The 17,652-nt window shown below is 57.9% G+C and overlaps 2 protein-coding genes across 3 annotated transcripts in view; one reads left to right on the top strand and one right to left on the bottom strand.

Annotated features, from left to right (window-relative positions):
* The window catches only part of UPF1 (UPF1 RNA helicase and ATPase), a 36,911-nt gene extending 21,632 nt beyond the window's left edge, over positions 1–15,279 (top strand). The window contains exons 9-24 of one of the 2 annotated variants that reach the window (XM_032867729.1): positions 213–321; positions 468–627; positions 747–865; positions 1,338–1,502; positions 1,616–1,730; positions 2,211–2,354; positions 3,002–3,215; positions 7,265–7,382; positions 7,783–7,939; positions 8,580–8,722; positions 9,887–10,061; positions 10,496–10,577; positions 11,944–12,105; positions 12,238–12,455; positions 12,732–12,854; positions 13,412–15,279. In XM_032867729.1, the coding sequence (XP_032723620.1) occupies positions 213–321; positions 468–627; positions 747–865; positions 1,338–1,502; positions 1,616–1,730; positions 2,211–2,354; positions 3,002–3,215; positions 7,265–7,382; positions 7,783–7,939; positions 8,580–8,722; positions 9,887–10,061; positions 10,496–10,577; positions 11,944–12,105; positions 12,238–12,455; positions 12,732–12,851 (2,201 nt within the window). In that variant the 3' untranslated portion in view covers positions 12,852–12,854; positions 13,412–15,279. Of the gene's footprint in view, positions 1–212; positions 322–467; positions 628–746; positions 866–1,337; positions 1,503–1,615; positions 1,731–2,210; positions 2,355–3,001; positions 3,216–7,264; positions 7,383–7,782; positions 7,940–8,579; positions 8,723–9,886; positions 10,062–10,495; positions 10,578–11,943; positions 12,106–12,237; positions 12,456–12,731; positions 12,855–13,411 lie in introns of those variants that run through there. The other variant, XM_032867730.1, reaches the window with a different exon arrangement.
* A 340-nt stretch (positions 15,280–15,619) lies between these two features.
* On the bottom strand, positions 15,620–17,434 carry GDF1 (growth differentiation factor 1). The gene is made up of 2 exons (XM_032867731.1): positions 17,089–17,434; positions 15,620–16,453 (listed from the first exon to the last, which is right to left on the bottom strand). Exons 1-2 carry the CDS (start codon positions 17,411–17,413, stop codon positions 15,669–15,671), a joined length of 1,110 nt encoding a protein of 369 aa, XP_032723622.1. The 5' UTR covers positions 17,414–17,434; the 3' UTR covers positions 15,620–15,668.
* Between the last annotated feature and the right edge of the window lie 218 nt (positions 17,435–17,652).

Raw genomic sequence — 17,652 nt, forward strand, 5'->3', positions numbered from 1 at the left:
GCGCTGCCCTGGCGCTCATAGGGAGGGCGCAGGAGCTGGTAGTGGGGGGCCTGGACCCCATGGCGGCGTCTGCTGGTGAGGGTGGGCCGGGTGGGCTGTGTCTGCTAATGTTTGGCACAGAGGAGGCTCTTTCTCCCTGGTAACCCAGTGAAGGCTCCTCAGAAAGGTAAACCCAGCTTTAGACAACGACAAAACTTAACTCAGTGGCACAGATTATGGCGATGAGATCGCCATTGAGCTTCGGAGCAGTGTGGGTGCGCCTGTGGAGGTGACGCATAACTTCCAGGTGGATTTCGTATGGAAGTCCACCTCATTTGATAGGTACGTGTGCCTTGGCCCTGCAGGCTCTGCTGGCTCTGCTTCCGTGCCTGGCCCAGGGCACGGCTTCTGCCTCCAGCGTCTGAGTGATCGTCCTTGTCTGCGAGGACTGTGTTGTGCGCGTCCCCGACCTCGAGTTCTCCTTCCAGGATGCAGAGTGCATTGAAAACGTTTGCCGTGGATGAGACGTCTGTCTCGGGCTACATCTACCATAAGCTGCTCGGGCATGAGGTGGAGGACGTGATCATCAAGTGCCAGCTGCCCAAGCGCTTCACGGCACAGGGGCTCCCCGACCTCAACCACTCCCAGGTGCCCACCTGCCCCGGGGCGCGGTGCAGTGCGGGCCCAGCCGGCAGGGCCTGCTGGGGCGGGCGTTCCCACCACTCCCCGGGTCCGGCTGCCGCCTCACGACTGCCTGTTATCTGAAGGTTTATGCTGTCAAGACTGTGCTGCAGAGACCGCTGAGTTTGATCCAGGGACCACCAGGCACAGGGAAGACCGTGACCTCTGCCACCATCGTCTACCACCTCGCTCGGCAGGGCAATGGGTAGGACTCGGGGTAGCCCAGGGTGGGAAGAGAGACCTGTCTGCCAGGACGTCTGGGGGCCCCTGTTACCTGGCACGCTGGGTTTTAACGTTAATTGTATGAGATCTGGCCTCTGTGGTTGCTCTTCCCAAGCAAGCCTGCTGCTCCAGTAAGGGCCGTAGTGGGACAGCAGGTGTTGGGCCTGTACATATCACGCAGCTTCGAGAGACTTTACGGTGCCGGTGGGGGTAGGGATGTAGGATTCCGTTAGTAGCGTAGCTGCACATGAGAAGTGTGTCAGCCAGGTGGGAGCTGGAAGCTCCAGACCGGTTGGATTTTTTGCTTCTTCAGCTTTGTTCACTCCTGGCTTTAGTCTTAGGTCACGAGTTGGGGGACTCCACTGTCTGGGAGTCAGAAAAACAGTCTTAGCCGTGAGCATTTCCTGAATTTCCTCTGGCTGAGCTCTGAGACATTTGTCCACCTTGTGTTGAAGGCCCGTGCTCGTCTGTGCTCCAAGTAACATAGCTGTGGACCAGCTGACTGAGAAGATCCACCAGACTGGGCTGAAGGTCGTGCGGCTCTGCGCCAAGAGCCGTGAGGCCATTGACTCCCCAGTGTCCTTCCTGGCCCTGCACAACCAGATCAGGAACATGGATAGGTGGGTGTGGGGTAGCCTGCCTCAAGCGCGGCACGTGTCCTGGGCGCGGTCCCTGGCGTGGTCCCTGGCGACACCTGGCTCCCCTGTCTGCTGACGTGTCACGGTGCTTCCAGCATGCCGGAGCTGCAGAAGCTGCAGCAGCTGAAGGACGAGACGGGGGAGCTGTCCTCTGCTGACGAGAAGCGGTACCGGGCCCTGAAGCGCACCGCCGAGAGGGAGCTGCTCATGGTGAGCTCTTCACCACTGCGCTGCTCGGTTCTGTGTGGCCCTGGGACCTGTTTCGGTGTGCCGGGCAGACCGTGGCGCCTGTGCGGCAGTCTGTTTTGCTTTTGAGAAAACGTTGATACCTCCCACCTTTGCCTTCTCAGTGGTTGCACATCTTGGCCTGTAGGTGGGTCTGGAACACTCTCTGCTCTTTTATAACAAACCAAGCAAGGTTTCCCCGGCTCAGCACTGCCTCTCGGAGGCTGCCTTGAGGCACAGAACCACATCTGTGCTGAGAGGTTTTCGCAATGGAGCTAGGTCAGTTAGGGTCTCAGAAGGTGGTGCCGCTACAGCCTGGGTGTAGATACTGTCCAGGTGGGACAGCGGCCTGTTTCCGTAGGTGTCAGGGAGGGCGCAGACCAGTGCCCTGTCCCACCTGCCCTTGGGGACGTGGTAGCATTTACCATGCAGGTTCCCTGATGTTTTGCCTGCTCTCGTCTTCAGAACGCAGATGTCATCTGCTGCACGTGTGTGGGTGCAGGGGACCCGAGGCTCGCCAAGATGCAGTTCCGCTCCATTTTAATTGACGAAAGCACCCAGGCCACTGAACCAGAGTGCATGGTCCCCGTGGTCCTTGGCGCCAAGCAGGTGGGCCATTCACCGTCGTCCCGTTTGAAAACCAGCGTGTGTTCTCTCTTTCCAGCTCCGTGTCATTCTCAGCGCTGGGGGTTTGTTTTTGGTAATGCTCTGTAGTGCTCTGTGATGTCTTGGCAGAGCAGAGGGGTGCCCAGCGGGCTTACTGAGGGGTTCTTGGAAGGATGGGTTCCCCCACCTCTTGTGGGTCCTGAGTGCAAGTCTGTTGTTCCATGTTTCGGTTTCCCCTGCTATCCAGCAGTAAAGCACTGCCTTGAAACCTCTCACAAGCCAGAATGGGATAAAGCGCAGAAGATCCCTGCTCTCTGAAAATTCGTATTACACCGCTTTGCTTTTACAAAAGACCTCTGGTAGTATCTGTTTCTGACAACCAAAAGAAATCATAAGATTTTTGCTTTTACGACAAACGCTGTTGCCGTGCTAACGGAGGTCTTTCGTAAACGAGAAGTGGTGTGACCAAGCTTGTTTGGGAAAGCTGGATACCTGGATGTGGGGGCGGTTTCCCGTGCTGGTTGGCTCTTACTGCTTGAGTCCCATGTGACTGGGTGGTCATAGAGCACCAGGGCCCTTTCGTGCCCCCCTACGCGGACGTCTCCTGTTTCATACTTGAGCTCCTCACCTGTGTGGGCCTCTCGCCACAGCTCATCCTCGTGGGTGACCACTGCCAGCTGGGCCCTGTGGTGATGTGCAAGAAAGCGGCCAAGGCGGGACTGTCTCAGTCGCTCTTCGAGCGCCTGGTGGTGCTGGGCATCCGCCCCATCCGCCTGCAGGTCCAGTACCGGATGCACCCCGCGCTCAGTGCCTTCCCTTCCAACATCTTCTACGAGGGCTCCCTCCAGAACGGCGTCACTGCAGGTAGTGCTCAGCCCGCAGTGGGGGGCCGGAGGGAACTCAGCCTGGCGAGATGACACCTGTTGTCACTGCCTAAGTGGCCTTATGTGGTGATCACTCATGTGTAAGGGGCACCTCAGGTACGGTGGTCTGCGGGATGGTGTGTCTACCCTGGAGTGTGGGACATCCTTGGCATGTGGCCAAGGGGGAGCTTGACCTGGTAAAATTCAGAGTCACTACCTGAGAACTCAGACCGGGGGCTTACCAGACAGCGGACAGAACGGGAGGTGGCAGAACTGACTGTTCCTCCCACTCCTTAACCCCGTTGTTCTCGAAACCCGGGCCCTGGGGCTTCACAGGACGGAGGTCAGAACTACCCTCGTGATAATACTGAGGCATCGTGTGCCCTTTTGCCATGAGGACGCTCGTGCTGAGGGTGCAGAGGCAACCCTGGAGGGCTGCTGGCTGGTGCCTTGGCATGAGTGGGGACAGTGCTGCCAGACTGCCATGTGTCGTCACCGCCACATGCTTGCAGCAGGCAAGACCCTGAATGCCTCAGTGACGCATACGCACTTTGTGTACATCCATATGACCCTGTGCGTGTTGAGGTCGGGAGCTCTTCTAAGACACTTGGCAGGTATGGTAGGTGTTTTTAAAAGGACTCAGGGACACAGTATGGTCGGTCATTCAGACTGGGGTGTTCAGCAGGTTCTTTCCCAGAAACGATCAAAGTGAGTCAGCCTGTGGCTTCAAAGAAAACAGTTGACAATATTTATCTCCAGTGATAAAACCTGAGGACTCAAAATGAAAAGCAGAATTTTGGAAAACTCATGTCCCTGATCTGAACCGACCAAGTCTCTCCATTGTCGAGTGGCTTTTCTGATGAGATCTGTGGTAGTGACAAGTGTCTGTGAAGTGTGTGAGTCTTTGGGAGCTCTGACTTGGTGAACAAGTACGTCCCATTCTGATGGCCCACAAGGATGTTACAAAGTCAGAGGCCATCCCAAGGGCAGGCAGAGGAGAAAAGCCATCATCACCAACCTGCAGGGTGACCTCCGATGCAGCTTTGGTGTGGAGTCAGGCAGAATCCCATGGTTGTGGGGAAAGTTATAAAACATTCTTCCCTTTTCCAGTTCCGTCCATCTGTGAGGTCCGATTGTCCTATTGTGAGGGCTGATGGGAGACAGCACAGAAGCAGTCAGTCACAGCTGAGTCGTAGAAACTCGAGATGTATATTTTAGTGGGAAATACTACCTTTCATTAAAAATTTTCGTTGATGTGTTTATTTTTAAAGGAATTCATAAGTATTTTATGTTTCTGGGTTTAAAACGTAGTAAATGTCACTAGATGTAAACTATGGAAATGGTAGCTGCTTGGATTCCTCAACTTTTTAGGGCATATAAGGGGTCCTGAGACTGGCATTCCTTTTTTTTTTTTTTTTTTTTTTTTTTTTAAGATTTTTATTTATTTGACAGAGAGACAGAGAGAGGGAGTAGAAGCAGGAGGAGTGGGAGCAGGGAGGGATCCACTGCCGAGCAGGGAGCCTGATGCAGGGGGTTGATCGCAGGACCCTGAGATCGTGACAGGGTCGTGAATCGGAGGCAGACGTTTAACTGAGCCACCCAGGCGCCCCCTGAGACTGGCTTGCTTTTTTCCTTCATTTTTTAAAAAAGATTGATTATTTATGTATGTATGTATGTATGTATGTATGTATTTGACAGAGATCACAAGTAGGCAGAGAGGCAGGCAGAGAGGTAGAGGAGGAAGCAGGCTTCCCACCGAGCAGAGAGCCCGATGTAGGTCTCGATTCCAGGGCCCTGGGATCATGACCTGAGCCAAAGGCAGAGGTTTTAACCTACTGAGCCACCCAGCCTCCCTGAGACTGGCGTTCTTAATGTCTGGTTAATGCCAGCAGCCTGCCATGTTGGCCTTGTCCGGCCTACCATCTAGGAGATAGATGGAGGCTGAGCGTGTGCGCCTGGCCAAGCTGTGCAGCCATGGTGCCATGCGGTCCCGGGAGCTGATGGCACTATGAGCGTTCCCGTCACCATGATGCTTACAACATTGCTGGTCCATTGGGTGGTGGCGCTAGGAAAGGCCAGGCTACAAGGAACTTGTTTGCAATTTGACCCAAGTTGGGAAAGCCACGCTCAGCACTGATTCTAACCCTTGCTGGCCCTGCTCTGCCTGCCTCCATGGTGGCAGATCTGGGGGGCAGGGAGCAGGGGTGGTGGTGGCTTCTCCCTGTGGTGTCCTCCGTGCCCAGCACATGGTCAGCGCCTGCTAAGTACATACACGTATATATTTATTTTTTTTAAGATTTATTTATTTCAGGGGTACCTGGATGGCTCAGTTGTTAAGCATCTTCCTTAGCTCAGATCATGATCCCAAGGTCCTGGGATCAAGCTCCTTGGTGGGAAGCCTGCTTTCCCTCTCCTGCTTCCCCTTCTTGTGTTCCCTCTCTTGCTCTCTTTTTGCCAAATACATAAATAAAATCTTTAAAAAACAATAACAGGGGCACCTGGGTAGCTCAGTTGGTTAAGCTGCTGCCTTCGGTTCAGGTCATGATTCCAGGGTCCTGGGATTGAGTCCCGCATCAGGCTCCCTGCTCAGCAGAGAGCCTACTTCTTTCTCCCTCTGCCTGCTGCTCTGCTTACTTATGCTATTTTTCTGTCAAATAAATAAATAAAATTTAAAAAAAATGAAAAGAAATTAAAAAAATAAAAAACAATAACAAGATTTTTTTATTTTAGAGTGACTGAGCATGAGCAGGAGGGACAGGGAGAGGTAGAGAGAATCTGAAGCAGATCCCATGCTGAGCTCAGAGCCCAACTCGGGGCTTGATCTCACGGCCCTGAGATCATAACCTGAGCAGACACCAGGAGTTGGACGCTTAATTGACTGTGCCACCTAGGCACCCTGAGCACACATTTTTAAATTCTTCATTAAAGTGTAAAGAAGTGCCCAAATCCTAAGTGTTCAGCTTAGCGAGTCTTCCCTAAGTGAACACACCTGTATAACTAGAATCTGAACCCAGAATACAGCCTAATTCCCAGAAGCACCCTTGAGGTCCAAGGTGGCCCCTGTCCAAGGCAGTGCTGGCACCCACCCAGACCCCTTCTTGGGGTAGCCTGACATCAGCTGTGGTGGGAACATTTGCACTACAGAAATTGGAGGCTGTAATAGACCAGCCCTGCCCCCACCACCCCCAGTGGTCAAACATTCTCCAGCAACCCCTGGGCTAATGTGCCACTGAGCTAGCCGGTTGGCTACTGCCCTTGCTAGAAGGATAGAGATGGACGTGGACTCTTTCTCAGCTTGACATAAAGTGGATCATTGGTGTTAGGCTGTTTTGATGCAAAAATGCCATTTTTCTCATGCTGATCTATAGATTAGATGCAGCTCCAAAATTCCCAAAGAGGTCAGTGGGGCAAGTGAATGGACGAGCTAATTTTTGAAATTATAAGGAAATGCACAGGGCCCAGAACAGCCAGAGTGCACGTGAAGAGCTCCGTGGAGGTGGTGGCTTACACGGCCAGATGTCCTGAGTTACTACAGAGCTGCCGTTGCTCAGGTAGTGTGGGCACAGTGCCCAAGGTAGACTCCAGGGGCAGACCCACCTGTTCAAAGACTTTGGTCTGTGACAGGAAGAGATTGACTCAGCAGTGTCATCCACAAAAGCCAGTTGGAGGGATTTATGGGTCCTTTAAGGCACTGCAGTAAAGCTTCTAGAAGAAAACAATGTATTTGTGACCCTGGGGTAGGCGGAGATTTCTTAAACAGGCCACAGAACGCACCAGTCAGGGAGGTAACTTCAGTGAGTGAGCCGGCTCTGTGCAGCGGACAGCTGGGTGTTGGTATGCACAGCATCACTCCCTCCAGGACGTTTCGGGGCGGTTGGACCCACTTGGGTGGCCTTCTCAGGGCCCCACTGACCGGGGTCTCTTGCCTGAAGCCTGCTGCTGACTGCTGTAGCACGGGTTTTTGCACTGTTCCCTTTGTATGTGGTCAGGATGGGCGGTGGCTTTCTTCTCTAATGGGAAGTGTTGCCTCTTTTCCCTCCCTGGTGATAGCTGACCGAGTGAAGAAGGGGTTTGACTTCCAGTGGCCCCAACCTGATAAGCCAATGTTCTTCTACGTGACCCAGGGCCAAGAGGAGATCGCCAGCTCAGGCACCTCCTACCTGAACAGGTAAGCGCAGACTTGCCCTCGGTGTCTGCCGGCTTCATGGGCAGCTTGGCGAGTAGCCGCCAGCCGCCGCGCATGCGTTCGTTTTCTGCCGTGGTTCTGAAGCGTCTCCTAGCCCTCCTTGTCCCCGCTGTGTGTAGACACTTAAACCAGCAGCTGTTTCCACTTTGCGTCTTCAGTGTGTGTCCTTCTATTGAGCAGATACTGCTAAGCCCACGTGTGAGCCTCCCCCGTCCCCTTTGACTCTCTTGGTACATGGTGGGGAGCCTGGCTCTGGGCGCAGCGGGCAAAGCCTTCTCAGGGCTGCTCTGGATCTGGAACCGCCCCACACCTCCCATGGCTTCCATCCTCGGTCTCCAGGCCCACGGGGGCAGCCGAGGAACTGAAACGCGGGTTTTCCTAGGACGGAAGCTGCCAACGTGGAGAAGATCACCACGAAGCTGCTGAAGGCAGGGGCCAAGCCCGACCAGATCGGCATCATCACCCCGTACGAGGGCCAGCGCTCCTACCTGGTGCAGTACATGCAGTTCAGCGGCTCCCTGCACACCAAGCTCTACCAGGTGCGCACGCCCAGCTGGGCCTGCGGCTGGTGCCGCCGTCCTGGGAGGGCGTGTGTTCCCTTCGGATTTTTCTCAGGATGGTTTTCAGAGCAAAACTGAAAATACTTCCAAGTTGAACTGTATGGTATGATTACCTGCTGGCCTTGTGGTGGATGTTATGTGGTCGTGAAAATGCCATTCCCTCTTGTACCATTGTCTGGGTGAAGCACACAGGGTGTGTGTGCTGGAAGGGTGCGGGACCACAGGATTCTCTTTCTCTGCAGAGATGAACCAAAACACGAAGTAGCGCCCAAGTGACCATGTCAGGTGGTCTCTGTTTTGTTAACTTGGGTGCCGTCTAAGGGCTTTTGCAGCAAGGATGTATGCTTTTATTATTGGGAAACAAATTGCCACAGTTAAAAAAACAACCAGAGCACAGGAAGGCCAGGAGAGAGGGGCTGGGGACCGGGAAAGCCCTGGGGGAATGGGTCCAGCCAGAGGGGCTCCCTCCTTGCTGCCGGAGGCTGGCGTTGGGGTCTCTGCAGGCTTCAGGTCCCAGGCTCCTTGGTGGGACTGGACAGTTCATCCCAACAACGTTCCCACAGTCTGAGGGTCCTTGAAGGCAGCCAGCTGGCTGACTGCGACCATGGGTCCCTTGTAGGAGGTGGAGATCGCCAGTGTGGACGCATTCCAGGGGCGAGAGAAGGACTTCATCATCCTTTCCTGTGTGCGAGCCAACGAGCACCAAGGCATCGGGTTTTTAAATGACCCCAGGCGGCTTAATGTGGCCCTGACCAGAGCGAGGTATGGAGGACTACGTCCCGTTGGGCCTTGCTGGTGGCAGGTGCCTCCCTCCTGCCACGGGAGTTCTTCGGATTGACTTTTCCCTGAAGCCGGGAAGGTCTGCCCAAGGGCTGCTCCCGGCCTGGTTCGCCGTCTCCTCCAGTTTTCCTCCCACCACAGCTGAACTTTGGGCCCCACGCGGGTGAGACTGGGCTTCACCAGCGCCAGAGGTCAGAGTGCTCCCAAGCAGTAGTTTAGGGAGAAGGCGTCCCGATGAGATGCCTTTGTTTCCTGTCCTGGTGGGCTTGTGTGGCCTCAGTTTTGTGGGCAGGGTCATCTAGGCTCTTTTGACCTAAGCTCAAAACCCACTAGTGCAGTTTGTATCTCTGTGAAGACAGTTAATCCCCGAGTCTTATCTTCTGGTCTTGCCTATGTTTTTAGCCCTAGAATGTAATATTTTTTTGAAATGATGATGATATGATAGCAGAGGGGACCTAGAGAGAATAAGGTGGCTCTTCGTTACGTTTGAGTAAAACCAGACCACAGCTACCCCCACACCGGCCGGAAGTCAGGCTCGCTTCTCCCATTGGTTCCTTTTCCCATCAGGGCACATGGTGGTTATTTGTCACCGCCTCCCCCTTCTAGGCTGCTGTCTTGTTTGGTGGCCAGCACTGGGGTATGGGGGTCCTGAAACAGCTGGGTGGGGTGAGCGTCCACCAGAGAAGCCAGTCCCTGGCTTGGTCACTGAGGTCTGTGCCCTGGCTTGTCGGGCTTCCCGAGGCCATGGAGCCTGCTGGGGGCTGCGGCTGACTTCCCAGGAGGCCGACCCGTGGCTGCGAACAAGGAGGCTCATCTGAGCTCCTCTGCTCATGGAGGGGTTTTGATGTCTGGGCGCCTCCGAAGTTGTCTGCAGATAACACCTGGTGCGCTGGGGACAGCTTGCCTGGTGGGCTCCAGCACCAGGTCACTGTGACGGCAGTGTGCTTGTCTGTGCCCAGTGTTCATGGCGCTGTCGGAGGCAGGCCGGGCGCCCGTGCAGGGAGGCAGATGGGGCGCCAGGAGCGCATCCTGTGACCTTGGGAGTGGATTTTGGGTTTTTGTTCTTTCTTGCTTCACTGTGTGACGTGGTGTTCTGCGTACCATGCAGAGCCTCAAACACCTTGTTTTTGTGGCCACGCCTTGTAGGTACGGGGTCATTATCGTGGGCAACCCGAAGGCCCTGTCCAAGCAGCCGCTCTGGAACCACCTGCTGAACTACTACAAGGAGCAGAAGGTGCTGGTGGAGGGGCCGCTGAACAACCTGCGTGAGAGCCTCATGCAGTTCAGCAAGCCCAGGAAGCTTGTCAACACCATCAACCCGGTGAGCGGCCGGGGGCGGGGGCCCGGCCGGGCTGCTCTTCCTGCAAGTGTGAGCTGAGGGCAGTCACACGTGTCCATGTGGCCTGTTGTCATGGATCTCCCCCGTCCCGTGTCTCCCAAGCTTTCCAACTTGGCCTTTTGGGATGTAAAGTCCTGGGTGGCAGCTAGGAGGTGGACCGGGCAGTGGGAAACCCTGTGAACCCAGGGTGCTCTGGGGGACCTAGAAGCTGGTGCTGTTTGAGGTGAAGCCCAAAGACAGATCCATTCAGCGTCAAAGGCTAAGCCGGTGGAGGAGGGGTGGGCGAGGCCCAGAGCCCAGCAGTCAGCAAGCCTGGGGTCGGCCTGGGGCTCGGCCTTGGTGTGGCCTGGCCCCCAGAGCTTGAGAGAGTTCTTGTGTCAAGGTGGTAAATTCCTCACCTGTCTGAACCCTTGCAGGGAGCCCGCTTCATGACAACAGCTATGTATGATGCTCGGGAGGCCATCATCCCCGGATCAGTCTACGATCGCAGCAGCCAGGGTGAGTCTGCTCTCCGGGGGAGCACACCGGCCCTGTGGATGTTGATCATTCCCACGCCTGCAGCTTTTGGCCCTGTTCCTCCTGGGGTGACCTCCCAAGAAACCTGCCTGATGGAGCTCCTTCTCACCTTCCCTTGTCTAAAATCAAAGACTTGGTCTTTGGCAGTGTCTACATACGTTGTGGTTTTTTGTTCTTTGTTTTTGTTTCTTAAACATCAGAACTTTGCTTGTGGAGGTTTGCAAGCAAATGCTGTAGTTCTGTCTGTTTGCTCCCGAGCCCCAGGGCGCAGTGCTCTCTACCCACCCTACACTTGGTTCACCCACTCAGTTAGGGGGCACCCCTGTAGCTCTCCAGGCTGTCCACAGACTCGGTTCCCGTTTCACTGGCCTTCCCGTTTCCGCTTGCTCTCCTGTATGGGGTCTCTGTCCTGGGGCTGAGCCTTACCCCTGCTGTGTGCAGCACCTCCTCTTGCCTGAGCCAGCGTCTAGATGGTTCCCATTCATCCCCCAGGTCCCTGTCTCCTGGGACCCTTCCTTGCACCAGCCTCTATAGAGGGGGACTCGCTCACCTGGGTGCTTGGTGCCACAAGCCTGCATTTTACACTGAGCTTTGTTGTCTTGTGGGCTCAGTGGCCATCCTGGGGCCAGGTGCAGCCCAGCAGTTCCTCTCACTTATGAAGTAGGCAAGCCCCCTTTCCCTGCTTCCCTTGTATTCTGGTTGCTGGGCTCAAGTGACGGATGTTGCCACATCCAGTGAGTTGCTGCGTAGGGAACTCTGGGCCCGTCTTTCATCCCTGAGCTCCCTGTGGGCCCAGCTAAGGCTCTCGGCCCCGGAGGGCAGACCAGAAGGCTATGCTGTCCTGCCTTGGCTCCCTTTGACTACCCAGCCCTCGGGCATCTCTGTGCAGATTGGGATATGCCTAGCCCGGGGGTGCCTGGGGGCCTGCATTTTCAGTGGGATCCACTGGTCTGTCCACTTAGGTGTTTTCTTGCTTTTGGTGGTTATTGGTGGTGGGGGGGGTGCAGGTAATGTGAGCTTAAAATTTCCCTTGAAAGAACTTTTTTTTGTTTTTCAGTTGGAAATGCATCACAGCTTCAGTCTTTTGGATGCTTACAGGCCAGGGATTCTCCAATCCCCTGGGAGAAAAGTCTTGTTCCCGGGAGCCACCCCAGGGAGGCTGTCCAGAGTGGGGGTCGAGTCGTGAGATTCTGTATCACTGCAGTGGCTTTGCTGTCAGGCTGCACCGAGAAACCCTCTGACAGCAGCGGCAGGATGAGAGTGACATTCCAGCTCCTCAGCATTCATTCGTGGCCCAGGTGTGGGCGCAGTGGGATCTGACACCTGCCATTCACCTTGTGTCTTGCAGGCCGGCCCTCAAACATGTACTTCCAGACCCACGACCAGATTGGCATGATCAGCGCGGGCCCCAGCCACGTGGCCGCCATGAACATTCCCATCCCCTTCAACCTGGTCATGCCCCCCATGCCACCGCCAGGGTACTTCGGACAAGCAAACGGGCCGGCAGCAGGTGAGCGCCGGCTGGCTGCTCGTCGCGAAAAGCACGCTGGCGCCAAAACTTTTTCACATCTGGGCTTCGGGCAGCTGGGCTTGTCGGTTGGGTGCAGATCTCCTTCAAGGAACCTGGACTGCTGTCTTTCAGGCCGGGGTACCCCAAAAGGCAAGACTGGTCGTGGGGGGCGCCAGAAGAACCGCTTTGGGCTCCCTGGACCCAGCCAGACGAATCTCCCCAACAGCCAGGCCAGCCAAGACGTGGCGTCGCAGCCGTTCTCCCAGGGCGCCCTGACCCAGGGCTACATCTCCATGAGCCAGCCCTCCCAGATGAGCCAGCCCGGCCTCTCCCAGCCCGAGCTGTCCCAGGTGAGCAGGGAGGGCAGGGCTGCTGAGACTGAGCCCACACATTCACCCCTGCAGACCTGAGCACCGCTCTGTGTGGCCGCCCTCGGCAGGGGGACGGCAGGGTCTTAGCGGAGCTGGGTGACCTGTGTCGGATGGTGAGGTGACCCATATGCGTCTCCTGCCACTTAGATTTCAGAACCGGGTTTTCAGATCCTTCTCTGGGGCAGGTTCTTGAGGCTGGAAGGATGTCAGCACATCCTCCAAGAGGATGCTTATCTCCCCAATTTTGTTTTGCAGGACAGTTACCTTGGCGATGAGTTTAAGTCACAGATTGATGTGGCACTGTCGCAAGACTCCACGTACCAAGGGGAGCGGGCATACCAGCACGGCGGAGTGACAGGGCTGTCCCAGTACTAGAAGGCAAGCTGACCCCTGCAGGAGGTCTTTATCGGGATCTGGACATGATGGGAAATCAGGGAAACGTGTGGTAGGGGTCTCAGGTCCCCAGGAGGCCAGCTTGTCCTGTGCGGGTCATTTTGGCCACCTGTGCATCTGCTTGTAGTGGCCGGGGAATAGGGACTTCATCCCAGCTCCCTGCATGGTGGTCCTTTCCTGAGTCCTGGAACTCTGTGAGGAAGGGGTGGATGTGGGAGTCCTGGCCGCAGCCACATGGGGCACCTCTGCACGAGGGGCTTCAGGGTGCCATTAAGACCCTGACATAGGGTTCCCCTGAATGTGGTGTGACCAGAGCTGGGTAAACCCGGGCCTGGGTCCTCTACCCATGTGTGTGCCGGGTGAGCGGGGTGTGGTTGGCTTCCTTCTCTTTGGGTGGGGAGTCACTAGTCTGGGCGTCCAGCCAGCCTCTGAGGTCCCGTTTCACAGGCACACAGTGGAGTGGGGGGAGGAGCCCTGCACCTGCAGGGGCCCCCCCACCCTGAGATGCTCTGATGGCCCCTTGCCCTCCTCCCTCCCTGCAGGTGGCAGCGGAAGAGCTAAGCTATGTGGCTTAGTCCATCAGCATCTTATTCTGGGTAATAAAAAATAAAAATAAATGGATACCTGTTTTCCACTGCTAAAACTGAAGCACCACTGTGAGCAACAGGAGAGGGAGAGGAGCACCCGAGGGAGAGAGGAGCCCGAGACCGAGCGAGCGCCCACTGCTGGCCCGCGGCGGCGAGGAGAAGGAGAAGGGAGAACGGGAGGCAGGCGGCCGCGGAGGACCGCCCGCCAGCGAGCCCTGCCAGCCCCGCTCGCCAAGGAGGCCCAGCGCTCGCCGCGTCCACACCTGGGTCTGCGACCAGGGCGGAGGGAGGAAGACCCTCATCTCAGAGTAGCCCTTTCCTCTGTTCTTTTCTTTCTGTTTCTCTTTTATTGAAAGGGGACTACGTTTTAGCAGGAAAAACTTCGCATTTCTGTGCCGAGCAGGCTCCTTGCCGGGGCGGCCGTGCCGGGAGATCCCCGCGGAGGTGTGGGTTCTGTCCCCGCCAGCTCTGAAACCGCCCTGGTCACGCTGCCTGTGTTCTAAGAGGGTTTCATTTAAAGAAAACACGGTGTTTTGGGTTTTTCTGTTTGTTTTTTAAAGATTCTTTCAAAGGAGTACTGAAAAATATACTTTCCTGAGTTTGTCTCTCAAATCTTAGTGGTGGACCTGGGAGATGCGAGAAGCTTCCAGAAACGAAGTTTAAACAAGGCAACACATCTCAAGATTAGGATCAACACCTGTGACGGGATCGAGAGGAGAATTTTTGTTTTCAGATTTAGCTTCCAGCGGCTTCTCCCTGCATGTCAGGGCGGTGAGAGAGCAGTCTCGTCCTGGGCCAGGCAGCCCCAGTCTCCGCTGGACTCTGAGAAGCAACGTGCTTCCCACGCGCCGCGGACTCGTGCCCCACCCACCCTGGGCCGGGCCTTGGGCAGGACTGGCCAGGAGGCCAGAGGGTGGGGAGGTGGCCGTTCCCTGACCGGTGGCTTCTTCCCCGGGGGTCCTTCCTGAGGATTTGGTGGAAGACAGCAGCCAAGAGGACCCGTCCCCCGGGAGGCACCCACAGTCCCTGTGACTGGTCGGACATGCCGAGCGCCCCACCTACCTTGTTCTCTACCCCACCCTCCAAGTTGGGAGACCTACCTGTGGGTACAGCTGTGATGGGGTGGGGTGATTTCTGCTTTTTTTTGGAAAAGGAATAACTTTCAGAAAAAAGTTGGTTCTATGCTGAAGGGGCTTGGAGCAGTTTGTCACCTCAGCTGTTAGAGGGGGCCTCTGTGGGGTCTGGGCCAGGACTCAAGGAGCTGCTGATGCTGGGAGAGCCACCCCCAGCTCCTTGCACCCCATGGTGGGATAGTAGTCTCCCTGACAACCACCTCTTTGGGGACCATCCCCTGCCTACCTAGGCCCTGGTGACCCTACACCGCCCCCCCCCTTCCAGCTTCCCCATCCCTGTGAGGCCAACACTGGCCCTTATCGAAGCCTCCAGATTCCAGCTTGTACTTGGGAGACGGGGACACACAGGCCACTTTCCTTCTGGCAAGGCCTCTTATTTATTACCATTGCTGTAGGGCTTTCGGTTTCCCCCTTCTTTTGATAGGCCACATAGAGGCATAGAGTTTGGATAGGTTTCCGCTATGACCCCTTGTGCGACACACCCCGTGGGCGACACCTGCGCCCGCCCACCTGCCCTGTTCTGTCCTTGGCATGCTTTGCCTCTGCTTTGTGCTGTTTGCTTTGTTCTCCACCTTCATAGCAGCAGTTCCGTTTTCCAGATTGAGGAGCATCTGTACCAAGGCAATGTAACTTTTGATTTCTGGTCGATTTGTTTTAAGCTCTATTGTCACCAATAAAATCTTAATAAACGACTTTTGTGTTCACACCGGGGCAGATGAACTGCAGGGAGATAGCAGAGCACTTAGCCTGGGGACCTGGCTGGTTGGGAGCCTGGACGGCAAAGCTGAGAATGACTACATCTGTGTGGCAGGGCCCTTGGGGGGGGGGGGGACCTTGGCCCCTGCAACTGGCAGCACGTGGGCTCTTGGGCGGGTTAGTTGATGGGCTACCTGGGGATGGGGATCTGGGACCCCAGCCCTGGCAGAGCTGGGCAGGTGGGGTCAGTGTGGGTCACTGTCCCACCACCCTGGCGATGGGTGATGGTGGAGGTGGCTGCTTCCTCTCCCACCCCCACGTGACCAGACGAGACGGGGAGCGGACCACGCAGTATTTATTATTTGGGCCCCCCTCTGGCTCCGTCAGCGGCAGCCACACTCGTCCACCACCATGTCCTCGTAGTGCCGCAGTACCACGTTGTCGCTGTTGTCGAAGAAGAGCACGGAGATGGGCGACAGGCGGGCAGGCACGCAGCAGGGCAGGCCGCCGGCGCCGGGGGCAGCCGCGTGCATGAGTGCGCGCAGCACGGCGTGGTTGAGCGGGGGTGACCCGCCGGGGCCCGACAGCGTGGCGGGCAGTGCGCACTGGCCCTGGCAGTAGTTGGCCAGGAAGCCGCGCGGCGCAATGACCCAGCGGTGCCAGCCCACCTCGCGGAAGCTCACGTAGAGCCGCCTCGTGCGACATGCGCCCCCGGGGCTGCCGCCCACTGCGGGCTCAGCTTCGCGCCGCGGCCGGGCCAGTGGGTGGCACAGGCGCGGGTCGAGGGTCACCAGCAGCAGCGAGGCCTCGGCCAGGTGCGCGCAGGCGGCGGGGGCCCGGGGACGCAGCGCCAGTGCCAGGCGAACGCTGCGCGGCGCCGACGTGTTGCGGGGCCAGGCGGCCCCCAGCAGCTCGGCGCGCACCGGCGTTCCCAGGGTGTGCACCGCCTGACTGAGCAGCACCCGCCCGGCGCCCGCGCCCTGGCCTTCGGCCGCCTGCCTTATGCTCAGCTCCCAGCCGGCCGGCGCCTCAACCGCCGCAAAGCGCAACTCCAGGCGGGCTCGGCTCGGGCGCTCTGAAGGTTCCACCGCGGACAGATCGAAGACGACGGTCCATTCAGGGCACTGCCCCGCGGCCCAGGCGGGCTCCGGGAGCCGAGTGGGCGCACCTGGGGAGGCAGGGAGAGGGCTGGGCTCGCGCTGAGCCCCCGCGCCCTGCCTGGCCTGCCTGCGAGGGGGTTTCTGCTGCGGACCGGGAAAGGTGAGTCCCCGGGGCTGGGGGCGCCAACTGTTAGAAGGCGTGAAATGGTGTGAAGTGGCCGCGGGAGGCGGGGGCGGGGAGTGGGGGGCAGGGCATCAATTGCAAGTAAGAGGAGGCCCGGCCCGGGTGCAGGGCGGCCTGCCCGCGGGACCCAGGCAGGGCGAGAGATGAACGGATGCCTGGGGCCCCTGGGGAAGCGATGCTGGAGAGGTGGTATTTGCAGGAAAGGCATCAAATGGTGTGAAACAGCGGGGGCGGGGGGAGGAGGGGAGAGTGGGGGCAGGGCTTCAGCTGAAAGCTAGGAGCCTTGCCCAGTGCAAGGGAGCCTGGCCTTGGGACCATTCCAACCGGTCCCCGCAGATGCCCACGGGGAAGAGGCCATGGAGTGCGGGCGGGTCCAGGTTTCTCATGGGCTGGACAGGGCGGGTGCGGACATTCGGAGGTGCTCTGGCTTCCCCCACGCGGCGCTGGAGGTTCGTGGCGGGGCGCACAGCGGGGTCTCAGCCTCCCCGGCACACGCACCCCAGCAAGGGCCCTACTCACCGCGGTCCGGGATGTGGCGCACGATGTTTCCGGCGACCCCCAGCTCCTCCACGTGGCACGGTCTCAGGGTGGTCTCCTGGGGCATCCGCCGCGGGCCCACCCTGGCCTCCTGGGGGTCCCGGTGGCGGAAGAGGCGCCACATGACGGGGGGTACGGGCCGAGGCGTGGGGGCGCCCCGATGCACGTCGGGCAGCCCGAGAGCCTGGAGCAGGGCGGTGGCGGGGCCCGGGGGCGCTGGGGCGCGGGTTGGGGTCAGTGAGGGCAGCAGCACGGTCAGGAGGAGGAAAAGGACGCAGTGGCCAGGACGGTAGCGCGGCGGTGACATTTTCCTCGCTGGCGGCAGACGCACGAGTGCTCAGGAGCCGCCGGGCACCCTCGACTTGCAGACTGGGGGCGGGGCCGAGATCCCCGGAGGGGCCGGACGGAGGTCTGGGACTGGGCAGGGTCAGGGTCCCGAGGGAAGTGGCCGCGGTCCTGAAGCCGGACGGGGGTAGACCCCGGGGGCGGGGTCTCGGGGGGTGCGGGGCAGGGGTCCAGAGGGAGGTGACCCGGAGTGGCCAGGGC

The sequence above is a fragment of the Lontra canadensis genome, unplaced genomic scaffold (assembly GCF_010015895.1).
Source record: "Lontra canadensis isolate GAN:19392208 unplaced genomic scaffold, GSC_riverotter_1.0 scaffold35, whole genome shotgun sequence".
Lineage (NCBI taxonomy): Eukaryota > Metazoa > Chordata > Mammalia > Carnivora > Mustelidae > Lontra > Lontra canadensis.

Bases quoted from the DNA above. Each gene is read 5' to 3' on its own strand.
- GDF1 (XM_032867731.1), bottom strand. From the start codon at position 17,413: ATGTCACCGCCGCGCTACCGTCCTGGCCACTGCGTCCTTTTCCTCCTC. The intron at 16,454-17,088 runs GTGAGTAGGGCC...CTGCCTCCCCAG, and splicing joins GCGCCACATCCCGGACCGCG to GTGCGCCCACTCGGCTCCCG.